This window comes from Cnephaeus nilssonii (assembly GCF_951640355.1).
Source record: "Cnephaeus nilssonii genome assembly, chromosome: 3".
Taxonomy (NCBI): domain Eukaryota; kingdom Metazoa; phylum Chordata; class Mammalia; order Chiroptera; family Vespertilionidae; genus Cnephaeus; species Cnephaeus nilssonii.
Genome location: NC_137074.1, coordinates 53,855,035 through 53,869,143, shown reverse-complemented (window position 1 = coordinate 53,869,143; position 14,109 = coordinate 53,855,035). Strand labels below are relative to the sequence as shown.

The window sequence follows — 14,109 nt, the reverse complement described above, 5'->3', positions numbered from 1 at the left end:
CACTGCTTTTTGTTATTGTTGTTTAATATAAAGAAATACCAGAGTAAATATAGTTTATTTATTGGAAATATATGTCTTTTAAAACCAAGCTAGCACTTATTTTATTATGACTTATTGCTTTTATTAGTGCTCTGGTATTTGTTTTCCCACAAGCCTTGTTATTTTTAGTGTTCAATTTTGGAGGAAGAGGTTTTTCTAGGAAAGCATACATTGCATTACAGTGGAAGCACTTTACTACCTTGGAGAAATGTTTAAGGTAAGTATCATTAAGTGAAGAAAGTTATAGAAATGTACGAACCACTTCTTTAAAAGTATATATGTTAGTTCATACTTCTGAAAGGATATACAAAAAACTTAAAAAGTAATTACTTCAGGAAAGTGGATCTGGAAAACTAAAAGGCAAAAGAGACTTAAAATTTTTTTACTTTACTAGTAGTATATGCTATTACACTGTTGAATGACTTTTTACCATAAGAAAAAATAAGTCTAGTAACATTTAAAGAAAAAACAGATTTAGTACAATTTTAATGTAAACTTACCTCTAATAACCGCTTTTCCCAATGGTTGAGTTCAGTGCCCATACCACCTTGATTTTCAAGTTCCATTCCTTCCAGAATTGGACAGTTAAAATGTTTTCTTGCTTCATCCTTAAAACCAGAAAAAAATATAAGCCCTACAAAAGTACAGTAGGATAATGGCAAATGATCACACTAGATGTAATAAAGAATTAAAGAATTACTTTGGTGCCTTAGCTGGTTTGGCGCATTGGATAGAACGTCAGCCTGTGGACTGAAGGGTCACGGGTTCAATTCCGGTCAAGGGCACATGCCCAGGTAGCAGGCTCCATCCCCAGCAGGGGGCGTGCAGGAGGCAGCCGATCAACGATTCTCTCTCAGCATTGATGTTTCTATATCTCTCTCCCTCTCCCTTCCCCTCTGAAATCAATAAAAATATATTTTAAAAATTGTTTTTAAGAATATAATTTGGTTCTGCCTGTCCTTCAGTTAGAGACTTCCAGGGATGGAAAATATACCAAGAGCAGTGTAAAAGTTCAAAAGACTCTTAGAGAGAGCTGTGTTCAGTCAAGGAGGGAGAATAAGTTTCTGTCATTACATAAACATGTGATGGTTAATTTTATGTGATCTTGGCTGGGCTGCAGTGCTTAAATATTTGGTCAAAAGTTAGTCTGGATATTTCTATGTGGATGCTTTTAGATGAGATTAGCACTAAACTTAGAGGATTTTGAGTAAACCAAATTTATAGATGGGCCTCATCCAATCAGTTAAAAGCCTTAACAGAACAAAGACTGACCTTACCTGACAAGAAGGAATTCAGTCAGCAGACAGCCTTTGGATTCAAACTACAACTCTTCCCTGAGTCTCCAGCCTGCCAGCCAACTCTCTCAGATTGTAGATTCTCTAAACTTCCGCAATTACATGAGGCAATTCCTTAAAATGAATCTCTTCCTTCTCCCTTCCCCCACGTCAACACATCCTGTGGGTTCTGTTTCACTGGAGAACTCTGACTAATGCAGACTCCAAATTAAATGATCCGCAATTATGCAATAGTGCCAGTAATACTAAGAGGTATGTAAACAGAGGAGCACTGATTTAAAGCAATGGGTAGAAGGGGAACCAGGAGTCCATGCCAAATTTCCATTTCCTCAGATTTCTCTGGGTGTGTAGCTTTATTGTATTGCCTTTCTATTCTTTTTCCTACTATAGGCTCTAAAATGTAATCATAGTTCTTAAATAATAATGATTAGTAGAGGACCATTATGAAGGAAAAGAGCTGATGGCTCATGAGACATTAATAATTTAGTAATACTTACAACAACACGAGGTGTTACTAGGAGATACACAGTGTGAGGAACTATCTTGTTATCTCGAACATCCCATAATCTCTCCACTTTTTGAACTACTTTATCACTCCATTGATATAATCCAAGACTGTAGTTAAAGGATAAGAAGACAGTCACTTTTGCAAATTTACCACCTTAAATGTGCTTATGAATATCAATATCAATAAAATTAAAATTTTCAAGCTTACTAAAAGTACTTGATAACATTTTCTCATTTAATCTTTTCAACAACATCATGAGATTGTCATCACCATGCCATAAATAAAGGCACAGAAGCTTAGAGAGATGAAGTAAGTTGCTCAAGTCCACATAGCCAATTCTTGGCTACGACGACAATGAATTCTTTCCTTATAAGACATTTATTGGGGGGAAAAGCAAGTCCAGAGACATATTCAAGTATATAAAGAAACTTAAACCAAAAAAAAGATGGCACTTTAATTTAGTGGGAAAGTATAATTTACATAATAACTGTGTAAAACTGGTTATCCATCTAGGAAAAAAAGTTAAATCCCTATTTTATCCCATATAAAGAAATAAATTCTAGACAGATGGCAGCAAAAATAGTAGAGTAAGGACCTCTGAAAATTCTCTGCCTTGTGAAAGCCATGAGAAAAGTAGCAAAATTGACCAAATCAACTTTTTTAGAACTCTGGAAATTAACCAAAGGCTTGCAGCAATATAGGAAGCACTTAAAAATGGATGAATCTGATAAATTAAGAAAAATGAATTGTAAGAACAGCAAGCTTTGTGGTGTTTTCCCATGCCCTCTCTCCTGTCTTATGGCAGGCTTGAAAACCAAAAGCCCAGACATGGCAAAAACCAGCAACTGGGCAGCCACCAGAAGAATTCATAAAAAACAACAGCTATGATCCAATTAGATATCTACAAGAGACAGTTCAGACTCAAGGACACAAATCGGTAGAACATAAAAGGATTAAAAAGACATGACATTCAAACAGTGCTCAAAAGAGAGCTGGAACAGTTTTATTAATACAGTGATGGGCAACCTTTTGAGCTTGGTGTGTCAAACTTCGCCAAAAAACTGAGCATAACTCGGGTAGTGTGTCACTTTGAGGAAAAAACTAACTCCAAGACTCTAGTCGCAAATGTTTCATCCTTGGCATGCGGCCGCGTGTCATCAGAAATGGCTACGCGTGTCAGTGCTGACACGCGTGTCATAGGTTCGCCATCACTGTATTAATACCACACAATTAGACTTTAAGACAAAAATTATTTCTAGACACAAAGAGGGAAATTTTCTAATGATGAAAGAATCAATCCACCAAGACATAATTATAAAAATTTATAATTTATAGCCCAGCCAGTGTGGCTCAGTGCTGAGTGTCAACCCATGCACCAAGAGGTCGCTGGTTAGATTCCCGCTCAGGGAACATGCTTGGGTTGCAGACTTGGTCCCCTGGTGAGGGGTGTGCAGGAGGTAGCCAATCAATGTTCTTTCTCATTGATGTTTCTATCTCTCTATCCCTCTCCCTTCCTCTCTCTCTAAAAAATAAATAAATAAAAATAAAAAATACATCTATACACATCTATATAATAAAAGCCTAAGTGACTGTTAAGGTGGAACGACCAGAACGACCCAGTTGCTATGATGCTGACCACCAGGGGGAGATGCTCCATGCAGGAACTGCCCTCTGGTGGTCAGTGCACTTCCACAGAGGGAGTGTCGCTCAGCCAGAAGATAGGCTCACAGCTGGCGAGTGCAGCGGCAGTGGCAGGAGCCTCTCCTGCCTCCACAGCCGCGCTAAGGAGCAGCGAGCCAAGAGGCAAGGAGCAGTGACCAGGTGGGCGGTAAGGAGCGAGGAGTCCCGGACATCCCCCAAGGGGTCCCAGACTGCGAGGGGGCGCAGACTGGGCTGAGGGACCCCTCAGCAGTGCTCAAATTTCGTGCACCGGACATCTAGAGTGTGTGTGTGTGTGTGTGTGTGTGTGTACATATATATATATGTGTGTGTGTGTGTGTGTATATATATATATATGTGTGTGTGTGTGTGTGTGTGTGTGTGTGTGTGTGTGTGTACTAGAGGCCCGGTGCACGAAATTCGTGCACGGAGGGGGGTTGTCCCTCAGCCCAGCCTGTACCCTCTCCAATCTGGGACCCCTCGAGGGATGTCCGACTGCCCGTTTAGGCCCGATCCCACTGGACAGTCGGACATCCCTCTCACAATCCAGGACTGCTGACTCCCAACTGCTCCCCTGCCTGCCTTCCTGATTGCCCCTAACCGTTTCTGCCTGCCAGCCTGTTCACCCCCTAACCACTCCACTGCCAGCCTGTTTGTCCCCAACTTCCCTCCTCTGCCGGCCTGGTCACTCCTAACTGCCCTCCCCTGCAGGGTTGATCACCTCCAACTGCCCTCCCTTGCAGGCTTGGTCCCTCTCAACTGCCCTCCCTTGCAGGCCTGATCCTTCTCAACTGTCCTCCCTTGCAGGCCGGGTGCCTCCCAACTGCCCTCTCCTGCTGGCCATCTGTGGTGGCCATCTTGTGTCCACATGGGGGCAGGATCTTTGACCACATGGGGGCAGCTATATTGTGTGTTGCAGTGATGATCAATCTGCATATTACTCTTTTATTAGATAGGATAGAGGCCTGGTGCGTGGATGGGGGCCAGCTGGTTTGCCCTGAAGGGCGTCCCGGATCAGGTGGGGGTTCCCTTGGGGTGTGGGGTGGCCTGAGCGAGGGGCCTGTGGTGGTTTGCAGGCCAGCCATGCCCCCTGGCAACCCAAGCGGAGGCCCTGGTATCTGGAATTTATTTTCCTTCTACAATTGAAACTTTGTAGCCTGGAGCGGAGCCAAGCCTGGGGCTCCCTCCGAGGCCGCCGGCAGCCATTTGTGTTGGGGTTATAATTGAAACTTTGTTGCCTTAAGCGGGTGGGCCTGGCCAGGGTGTGCAGAAAGCTTTGCTTCCCCTGTTGCCGCCGGCAACCCTGGCCTGCTCTCTCAAGCTCCATTCTGCCTCCATTTGTTTGAATTTGTTTACCTTCTATAATTGAAACTTTGTAGCTTGAGTGGAGGCTTAAGCCTGGCCAGGGCAGGCAGAAAGCTTGGCTTCCTCTGTTACCTAGGAAACCTTGCTCTCTGTGGCTGCAGCCATCTTGGTTTGGGTTAATTTGCATACTCGCTCTGATTGGATGGTGGGCGTGGCTTGTGGGTGTGTCGGAGGTATGGTCAATTTGCATATTTGTCTATTACTAGATAGGATTATATTTTTATTACAGAAAATGTCAAATATATACATAAGTATAAAGAATATAATAAACGTCCATATATCTTCACATCCTGCTTCAATAATTATCAACTCATGGTTTGTTTCATTTATACCCATACCTACTTTCTCCATTTCCCCACTTCCACCCAGATTTGTAACAAATCTCAGACATCATATCATTTCTTCTGTAAATATTTTAATACGTATATCCTCTTTTCAGCCGGACTGCCATCTTCCAATAATTTGCCAAAATGAGTAACACAAAGAGAAAGAGAGCTACCCACTATATGTTTTTTAGGATTTTTAGAAAACATGGAATTGTTCCTCTAGCCACATACACGTGAATCTACAAGAAGGTATGGTCCATGAATGTTACCATGGCAAAACTGGAAGAGTCTACATGGTCACCCGTATGCAATGGGCACTGCTGTGAACAAACAAGTTAAGGGTAAGATTTTTGCCAAGAGAATTAATGTACGTATTGAGCATCTTAAGCACTCTAAGAGCCGCGATAGCTTCCTGAAACGTGTGAAGGAAAATGATCAAAAAAAGAAGGAAGCCAAAGAGAAAGGCACCTGGGTTCAGCTAAAGCATCAGCCTGCTCCACCCACAGAAGCTCACTGTGGGAGAACAGTGGGAAGGAGCCTGAGCTGTGGAACCCCTTCCCTATGAATTCATGGCATGACAAGTGTAAAAAAAAAAAAGACTTGTGTACCTTATAAAATAAGGATGGGGAACCTTTTTTCTGCCAAGAGCCATTCGGTATTTATAACATCATTCACTTAATATAATTCACTAAATATAAGTTTATGTTGCTTGAAAAAAGCTCCTAGATTTATTGAATTTCGAGTACTGCCAGGGTTTGCCTGGGCAGGGCCAAACCACATGATTTTGTGGGCCTTATACGGCCCTCAGGCCAGACATTCCCCATCCCTATTATAAAGAACCAAAACATATGAAGCAAAAATAAATTTCAAATAAAGTTATGAATGTAAAAAATTTAAATAATAATTTACTGTAAGAAATTTAGGGTAACATTTTTTATTTTAGAGAGAGGCAGGGAGAGAGAGACAGAAACACTGATGCGAGAGAGAAATATCAATCGGTTGCCTCGCACAGGCACCCAGACTGGGCTTGAACCTGCAACCTGTGTTCGTTGTACTGGATGATGCTCCAACCACTGAGCCACAACAGCCAGGGCTAGAATAATATTTTTATAATCTTCGGAGGGCAGGAACTTGCTTATGCAATAAAGAAAAAAATAGATGAATTTAATGATATAAAATTTAAAAAATTCTTCGTATGTGAAGCTAAATGACCTCTTATACCCTATCTTGTTTTAATAGCTATAATTTTCTAAGGCTAGCCATAAAACCACTGTTATTTATGGCACTTAACATGCTACGATTCTCAGATTCAAGTCTTAGTATCTCTCCTAAAAAAGAACAAGAATAAAAATAACAAATACCTATAATTAAAAAGTGGAAGACCATCTGCAAATCTTGAAGTTAGAGGATTTCCATCTTTATCATGGTAGAATGCAAATAGCCCAGCAGAGAAACCCTATAAGAAAAAGTTGGAAACGTCTTAAAGTAAAAAATATCAATTCTGATTAGAGACATCATAGCATGCTGCTATCAAAAGAGAACACTGATATAACCACATAAAAGCATCAGTACTTCTATAGGAACTTCTTATATTGAAATTGGACTATTAAGTGCTCCATACTTTTGAATTCTAAATTCCAATTACTTGAGGTTATTAAGTGAGGAAACCATAAGTAACAGTAACAAAGATATTCTTTAGGGTATAGACAATGCATTTATTTGTTTAAGAATGTATTAATCATAGTTGACCTTCACATAAACTTACTAAACTCTATAACTGCATCCAGGAAATGCTACTATTGAGAAAAATTAACAATATAGAGTAGGGGGTGAGTGATCAAATATGTTCCTAAGAACATTCATAAAAATTCAGTGTCTTTGATCCCAAAATCCACATTTAATATATATCTACACTTAAGAAAAGTGGAAATGAGTGTGTGTGTGTGTGTGTGTGTGTGTGTGTGTATGGTGTGTGTGTGTATATATATATATATATATTTATACACTTAAGAAAGACTGGAAAATATATCAAAATGTTAGCTGTGGTTCTTTTGCTAATATGATAATGTGTAAAATCACCCACATTCCCAAAATTGTTTTACAATGTGAATTTTTATGTTTCTAATCACATTTTAAATAGTTTTTAAGGAAGTGTTCAATTTTAATGATAATGCATACTTCACATAAAAACATTCAAATTCCTATTCTCTATCCCTCCCCTTCCAATTAACATGAGAAAGTGGGCAAAAAAATTGCTGACATTTGATATCTCCTATTTCTTTTCTTGCTTTCCTTCCTAATCTGATAGCTAAAACAAAGCACTTTTGGAACTACTTTATTTAAAAAAAATTTTTTTTATTGATTTCAGAGAGGAAGGAAGAGGGGGAGAGAGAAAGAAACATCCATAATGAGAGAGAAACATGGATTAGCTGCCTCCTGCACACCCCCTACTGGGGATTGAGCCTGCAACCCGGGCACATGTGCCCTAACTGGGAATCAAACCGCGGCCTCCTGGTTCATAGGTTGATGCTCAACCACTGAGCCACGCCAGCCGGGCTGTAATTACTTCTTTATGTATATCTTATACATTGAGAATATGCTACAACTTATATTCAAACTAGAGGCCCGATGCACGAAATTCATGCAAGAGTAGGCCTTCCTTCCCCTGGCTGCTGGCACCAGCTTCCCTCTGGCACCTGGGACCCGGGCTTCCCTCCGGCCGCTGGCAGGCACCTGGAACCTGGACTTCCCTCACAGCCCTGGCTTCATCCGGAAAGTGGACCTGAAGGACATCCAGAAGGACGTCTGGACTAATTAGCATATTGTGCTTTTATTATTATAGATAAGTAACAATCATAAATGATCATTTCTTTGCTTACATAACTGTGGCCTCTGTCATTCAAGACTTGCCAAAATGATTAATGGAATCAATATTAGTCTTGTATTCCTGTATTTCTTCTTATTTAACTTCTAAAGATGCAAAGGATACTTAATGGAATCAGCTAAGAACATCTAGTTTAAATATACAATTCACTGAAGTTACATAAAGTTTAAAATAGTATGATTTGTCTCATCCTTTATGATATTCTAAATAAACATTTTCTCACCCTATCAACTAGAAAGTTTTTCTAAGCACTCATATTTCAGAAGGATTATCTAGTATCTAAAGTACCATGGATGACTGTAGTTGAGAGCTATGAACATATTTAACTTTACAGGGAGTACCTTTAACTGTTAAACATTTAATTCTTTCCATCCTCCAGGATGGTTTTTGAGATTTAAAATAATCTTTAAATTTTGTAGGGCTTTACAATTTTTAAAATAATTCAAATACACAGACAAGTTTCAAAAGCCTAATAGAAACTTATGCATCCTCTTTAAAAGGATTTAAGATGTTAGTTTTTCCATATTTTCTTCAGGTTTTTGGTTTTTTTTTTTAAGAAGTAAAACACTCCAGAGTAAATACTGCTGAAGCCTCACTACCTAACACTTTTTCCTCCCTCTCTTCCCAGAAGTAACCGCTACCTTGAAATCAATTTGCATAACTCTCATACATGTTTTTACATTCAATGGCATCTCACTTTTATTTGAAATTACCTGACTATTAAAGCAAGTGTGAATACCTTCTCATACATTTCTTGGCCAAATAACCTTTTCTTTCTTTCTTTTTTTTTAAACAAATCTTTATTGTTCAGATTATTACAATTGTTCCTCTTTTTTCCTCCCATAGCATCCCTTCAACCGGTTCCCATCCCTTCTGCCCTTACTCCCCCCCCCCCGCCGCCCCCGCTGTCCTCATCCATAGGTGTACGATTTTTGTCCAGTCTCTTCCTGCACCCCCCACACCCCTTTCCCGCCCAAAGAACTGTCAGTCCACTCCCATTCTATGCCCCTGATTCTATTATATTCACCAGTTTATTCTGTTCATCAGATTTTTTATTCACTTGATTTTAAGATTCACTTGTTGATAAATATGTATTTGTTGTTCATAATTTATATCTTTACCTCCTTCTCCTCTTCCTCCTCCTCCTACTTCTTCTTCAAGAATACCCTTCAGCATTTCATATAATACTGGTTTGGTGGTGATGAACTCCTTTAGCTTTTTCTTATCTGTGAAGCTCGTTATCTGACCTTCAATTCTGAATGATAGCTTTGCTGGGTAGAGTAATCTTGGTTGTAGGTTCTTGCTATTCATCACTTTGAATATTTCTTGCCACTCCCATCTGGCCTGCATAGTTTCTGTTGAGAAATCAGCTGACAGTCGTATGGGTGCTCCCTTGTAGGTAACTGTTTTTCTCTCGCTGCTTTTAAGATTCTCTCTTTGTCTTTTGCTCTTGGCATTTTAATTATGATGTGTCTTGGTGTGGTCCTCTTTGGATTCCTTTTCTTTGGGGTTCTGTGAGCTTCCTGGACTTGTAAGTCTATTTCTTTCACCAGGTGGGGGAAGTTTTCTGTCATTATTTCTTCAAATAGGTTTTCAGTATCTTGCTCTCTTTCTTCTTCTGGCACCCCCATAATTCTGATGTTGGTACGCTTGAAGTTGTCCCAGAGGCTCCTTACACTATCTTCATATTTTTGAATTCTTTTTACTTTTTGCTTTTCCGGTTGGGTGTGTTTTGCTTCTTCGTATTTAAAATCTTTGACTTGACCCTTGCGATTCTCTAGTCTGCTGTTTGATCTCTGTATATTATTTTTTATTTCAGTCAGTGTATGCTTAATTTCTAGTTGGTCCTTTTTCATATCCTCAAGGGTCTCGCTAAATTTATCGGCCTTTTCTGGAAAATTCTTGAAAAACCTTGTAACCGTGGTTTTGAACTCTATAACAAGTCATTTGCTTTCCTCCATTTCTTTCGTTTGTGACCTGTTTCTTTGTCTCCACATTTTGGCTGCTTCCCTGAGTTGACAGAGTGGCTTTGTGTGCTAGGTGTCCTATGGGGCCCAGTGGCTCAACCTCCCCAGTCACCTGAGGTGGACACTCTTGGTGCACCCCTTTGTGGGCTGTGTGTACAGTCTTGTTGTAGTTAAGCCTTGATTGTTGTTGGTATCACTGGGAAGAATTGACTTCCAGGCCAATTGGCTGTGAGGATCAGCTGTGTCTACGATGGGAGAACTTCTGTGCTGGAGACACCCTTATGAGACAAGACTTGCTTCAGTGGGGCTTTGGTGCTCACTGAGTCTGCCCACTGAGTGTGTCCCTTATGGATCTGAGGAGTTGTAATCTGGATGGTCCCACTCTGACCCCTGGTTACACTGGCTCTTGGATCTCCAAGGAGATGCTAATTTAGCCTCTGCCTGAGGTCACCCAGCAGGAGCTACAGAGAGATCTGCAGATTCTTTGGGTTTTGGAGGTGCCCAGATGAGACCCAGCTGTGAAGCAATGCAAGCTGCTGCGGGACCTTGGGCCTTCTTTTGGATGTTCTGGATCTCACTGACTCAGCTGCAGTTTGTTAGGTAAGTTTAGATTTCAAAGGACCAGGCCATTCATATGCAAAAGCCTCTGTGCTCAGCTTGGATGGGGTGGAGTCTCAGGGCGGAGGAAACAGCAATGGCTTCGTGGGGCGGGATCTCAGGGTGGAGCAAACAGCAATGGCTTCCCATCAGCCCTGCCCTAAGAGGCCCCTGGGTCTCAGTGTCCTGCGGTAATTGCTGCAAGCACCTCAGAGAAAGCCACCCTCGAGTTCCGCCCGCTTCCAGACAGTCCAGTTTCTCCCCAAATGAGTCTGGGTCCCCAGAGTCTTGCCCGGAACTGGAGTTCAGAGCAGTCAGGAGCTTTTGTCTCCCTCCCTATTGAGAAAGTCAGCCGCGTACTCAGGTGCCAGCCCTCTCCGTGTGCGTGCCTCTGTACCTCTGCCTTCCGCAGCTCCTGTGAGTCTCAGTGTGCTTTTCTCTTTCCTTCTAGTTGTAGAATTTCCACTCAGCCAGCCTTCCTGTGGTTCTGGATGATGTCTGTTTTGTCTTTTAGTTGTAGTTTTGAAATTGTTGTGCGAGGCAGCAGTTCAGGTGTTTACCTATGCCGCCATCTTGGTTTCTCCGAACCTTTTCTTTTGTGAATTGTCTATTCATAACCTAATTTTTCTCATGTTTGGGACCACAATATTCATGTTCACGTATGAATTAGACTTAAAAACCTGTTGTTTTACTCTGGTTCTCTCAAGTATCTATAGATTTTATAACTTAAAGCTTAAAATGTTACTTAGAATGACATTTGTCTTTCACCAAATTGAGCAGGTTCAACTTACTTTTTTTAACAAAGGGAAAATAAATGACTCATTTTGGAATCTCCTTACTTGAAAGATGTAAGTACTATCTGGTTACATTACAATTTCACCAAGTCACTCAATGTATTTGCTGAATTAAAGACTGATGCTTAAGAGGAATACAGACAAGGGAAGCACAGGGAAATGGAGTTGGACTAGTAGGGTAAGTAAGTCCTAAATCCCACATTTTATACTTCCGGTAAATCAATATATGTCCTTAATATTTGAGGGCCTCCTCAAAAAAAGAGAGTGAGGCTTGCATTTCAAGGTCATACATGATAGCTCACTAAATAAACCAATAAATAATCGCCACTAATTTTATTACACCTTACTATGTACAACATGGTACTAAGCCATTTATAAGTTGTTGTTGTTGTTTTTTTTTAATTTCAGTTTCTACTACTTAAAAAAAAACTTTTTCTTTTAAATTTCAAGAGAAAAAGTGAGAGGGAGAGATAGAAACATCAACGATGAGAATCATTAATCGGCTGCCTCCTGCATGCCCCCTACTAGGGATCCAGCCTGAAACCCAGTCATGTGCCCTGACCTGGGAATTGAACTGTGATCTCCTGATTCATGGGTCAATGCTCAACCACTGAGCTGCACGGGCCGGGCCCATTTATATGTTTTGTCTTACATAATCTTCAAGAGAAAAATCCCATTGTAGCATGTACTACTATCTTCATTTTACAGATGAAATTGAGGCTTACAAAGACCAAGTAATTTACACAAGATCCCAAAGATTTTTAGTGATAGAATTAAAAAGAATCACACCTAGATCAGTGTAATCCATTCTCTCTCTTAAACTTACTGCCATCTACTGTCTAAATACACAGATGGTATCAGGAGAACATGTCCTAGCATCTTAGGCAACATTGTTTAATTCCCTAGACACATAGTCAAAATTTATTTTGGATAAATTAGGGAAATGGAAGAAGTTCTGAATCAGTTAGTATATATACACTTAGAAAGCCTAAATAGACCAAGAGGACTTTTAGAAATGAGATCTCTGTAGGAGATAAGATCTATAATTAGTATATCAGTTGTCATTTTAGAGGAAAGTAAATTTTTCTAAAATTTAGTATATGTACTGCCAAAGCGAGCACTGTTTAACCTAAGTTTTTTCTGTAGAAACTTAATTATTTTCTCAAAAATCCCATTTGCCTATTATACTAATTTGTTTAATTATTTTATTTTTTTTTATTGTCTAAAGTTTTACATATGTCTCCTTTTTCCCCAATTGACGCCCTCCCCAGCCATCACAACCCCAGGCAAGCCCCCGCTGCCCCAGTGTCTGTGTCCATTGGTTATGCTAATATGCATGCATACAAGTCCTTTAGTTGCTCTCTAACTCCCCCCTCCTCTACCATTTGTCTCTAGATCGATCTATTCTTTTTTTAAAATACATTTTATTGATTTTTTTACAGAGAGAAAGGGAGAGGAATAGAGAGTTAGAAACTTCAATGAGAGAGAAACATCGATCAGCTGCCTCCTGCACACCCCCCACTGGGGATGTACCCGCAACCAAGGTACATGCCCTTGACTGGAATCGAACCTGGGACCCCTCAGTCCACAGGCCGATGCTCTATCCACTGAGCCAAACCGGTCAGAACCGATCTATTCTTGTTCATCAAATTATGTTAATCATTATATCCCATATATGAGTGAGATCATGTGATATTTATCTTTCTCTGGCTGGCTTATTTCGCTTAGCATAATGCTCTCCAGTTCCATCCATATTGTTGCAAATGGTAAAAGTTCCTTCTTTTTTATAGCAGCGTAATATTCCATTGTGTAGATGTACCACAGTTTTTTAATCCACTCATCTGCTGATGGGCACGTAGGCTGTAAAAATATGGAACGCTTCACGAATTTGTGTATCATCCTTGCACAGGGGCCATGCTAATCTTCTCTGTATCGTTCCAATTTTAGTATATGTACTGCCAAAGCGAGCACTGTTTAATTATTTTAAATAGTATAACTCAACCTAGCTCAAATGCTAATCATTAGAAATTTTCTACTGGCAAAGGCCTAATCAACTGTTTTATGGAACATGAATCTAAGAATCTACATAATCTTAAATGTTAATATATACATCAAAATGAAAGCACAATAAACAGAAAACCAAGGCGCGCGCATGTGCGCGCACACACACACAGAACAGTTAACAGGAAAATTTACCAGGGCATGAATAATCTCATGTTTCACTGTAGACAGCATCCCAATAAACTCCTGAGGCTGGGTAGAGATCATATTTGGACACAGGTTAGCATATCCTGCTATTGGCCTGTTAAAACAGACATTGAATTTTTATTATATTCCAGAATAATATGCATTATGGTATTTATTAACCTATACTTTTCTATAAAAAATTGCCCAAGGTCCTGCCCCGGCTGGTGAGGCTCAGTTGCTTGAGCGTTATCTCACACACCAAAAGGTGGCAAGTTCAATTCCCCATCAGGGCACATACATGTTGTGGGTTCGATCCCTGGTTGGGGCACCTACAGGAGGCAACTGGCTGATGTTTCTCTCTCTAAGATCAATTAAAAACAAAACAAAAAACTGCCCAAGGTCAAAAAATCTTCGCTAAATATCAAATGTCATTTTGTATAATAACATCTAACTTTCACTATCTTTTACTTTGAAGACATATACCTCTG

The 14,109-nt window shown here is 40.1% G+C and overlaps 1 protein-coding gene across 5 annotated transcripts in view; it reads right to left on the bottom strand.

The window, feature by feature from the left end:
* Positions 1 to 14,109, bottom strand: part of LMLN (leishmanolysin like peptidase) — a 61,710-nt gene that overhangs the window by 32,727 nt on the left and 14,874 nt on the right. For all 5 annotated transcript variants that reach the window (XM_079764730.1, XM_079764729.1, XM_079764726.1 and 2 more), the window contains exons 7-10: positions 13,631 to 13,736; positions 6,554 to 6,648; positions 1,832 to 1,949; positions 540 to 647 (exon numbers count right to left, since the gene is read on the bottom strand). In XM_079764730.1, the coding sequence (XP_079620856.1) occupies positions 540 to 647; positions 1,832 to 1,949; positions 6,554 to 6,648; positions 13,631 to 13,736 (427 nt within the window). The remainder of the gene's footprint in view (positions 1 to 539; positions 648 to 1,831; positions 1,950 to 6,553; positions 6,649 to 13,630; positions 13,737 to 14,109) is intronic.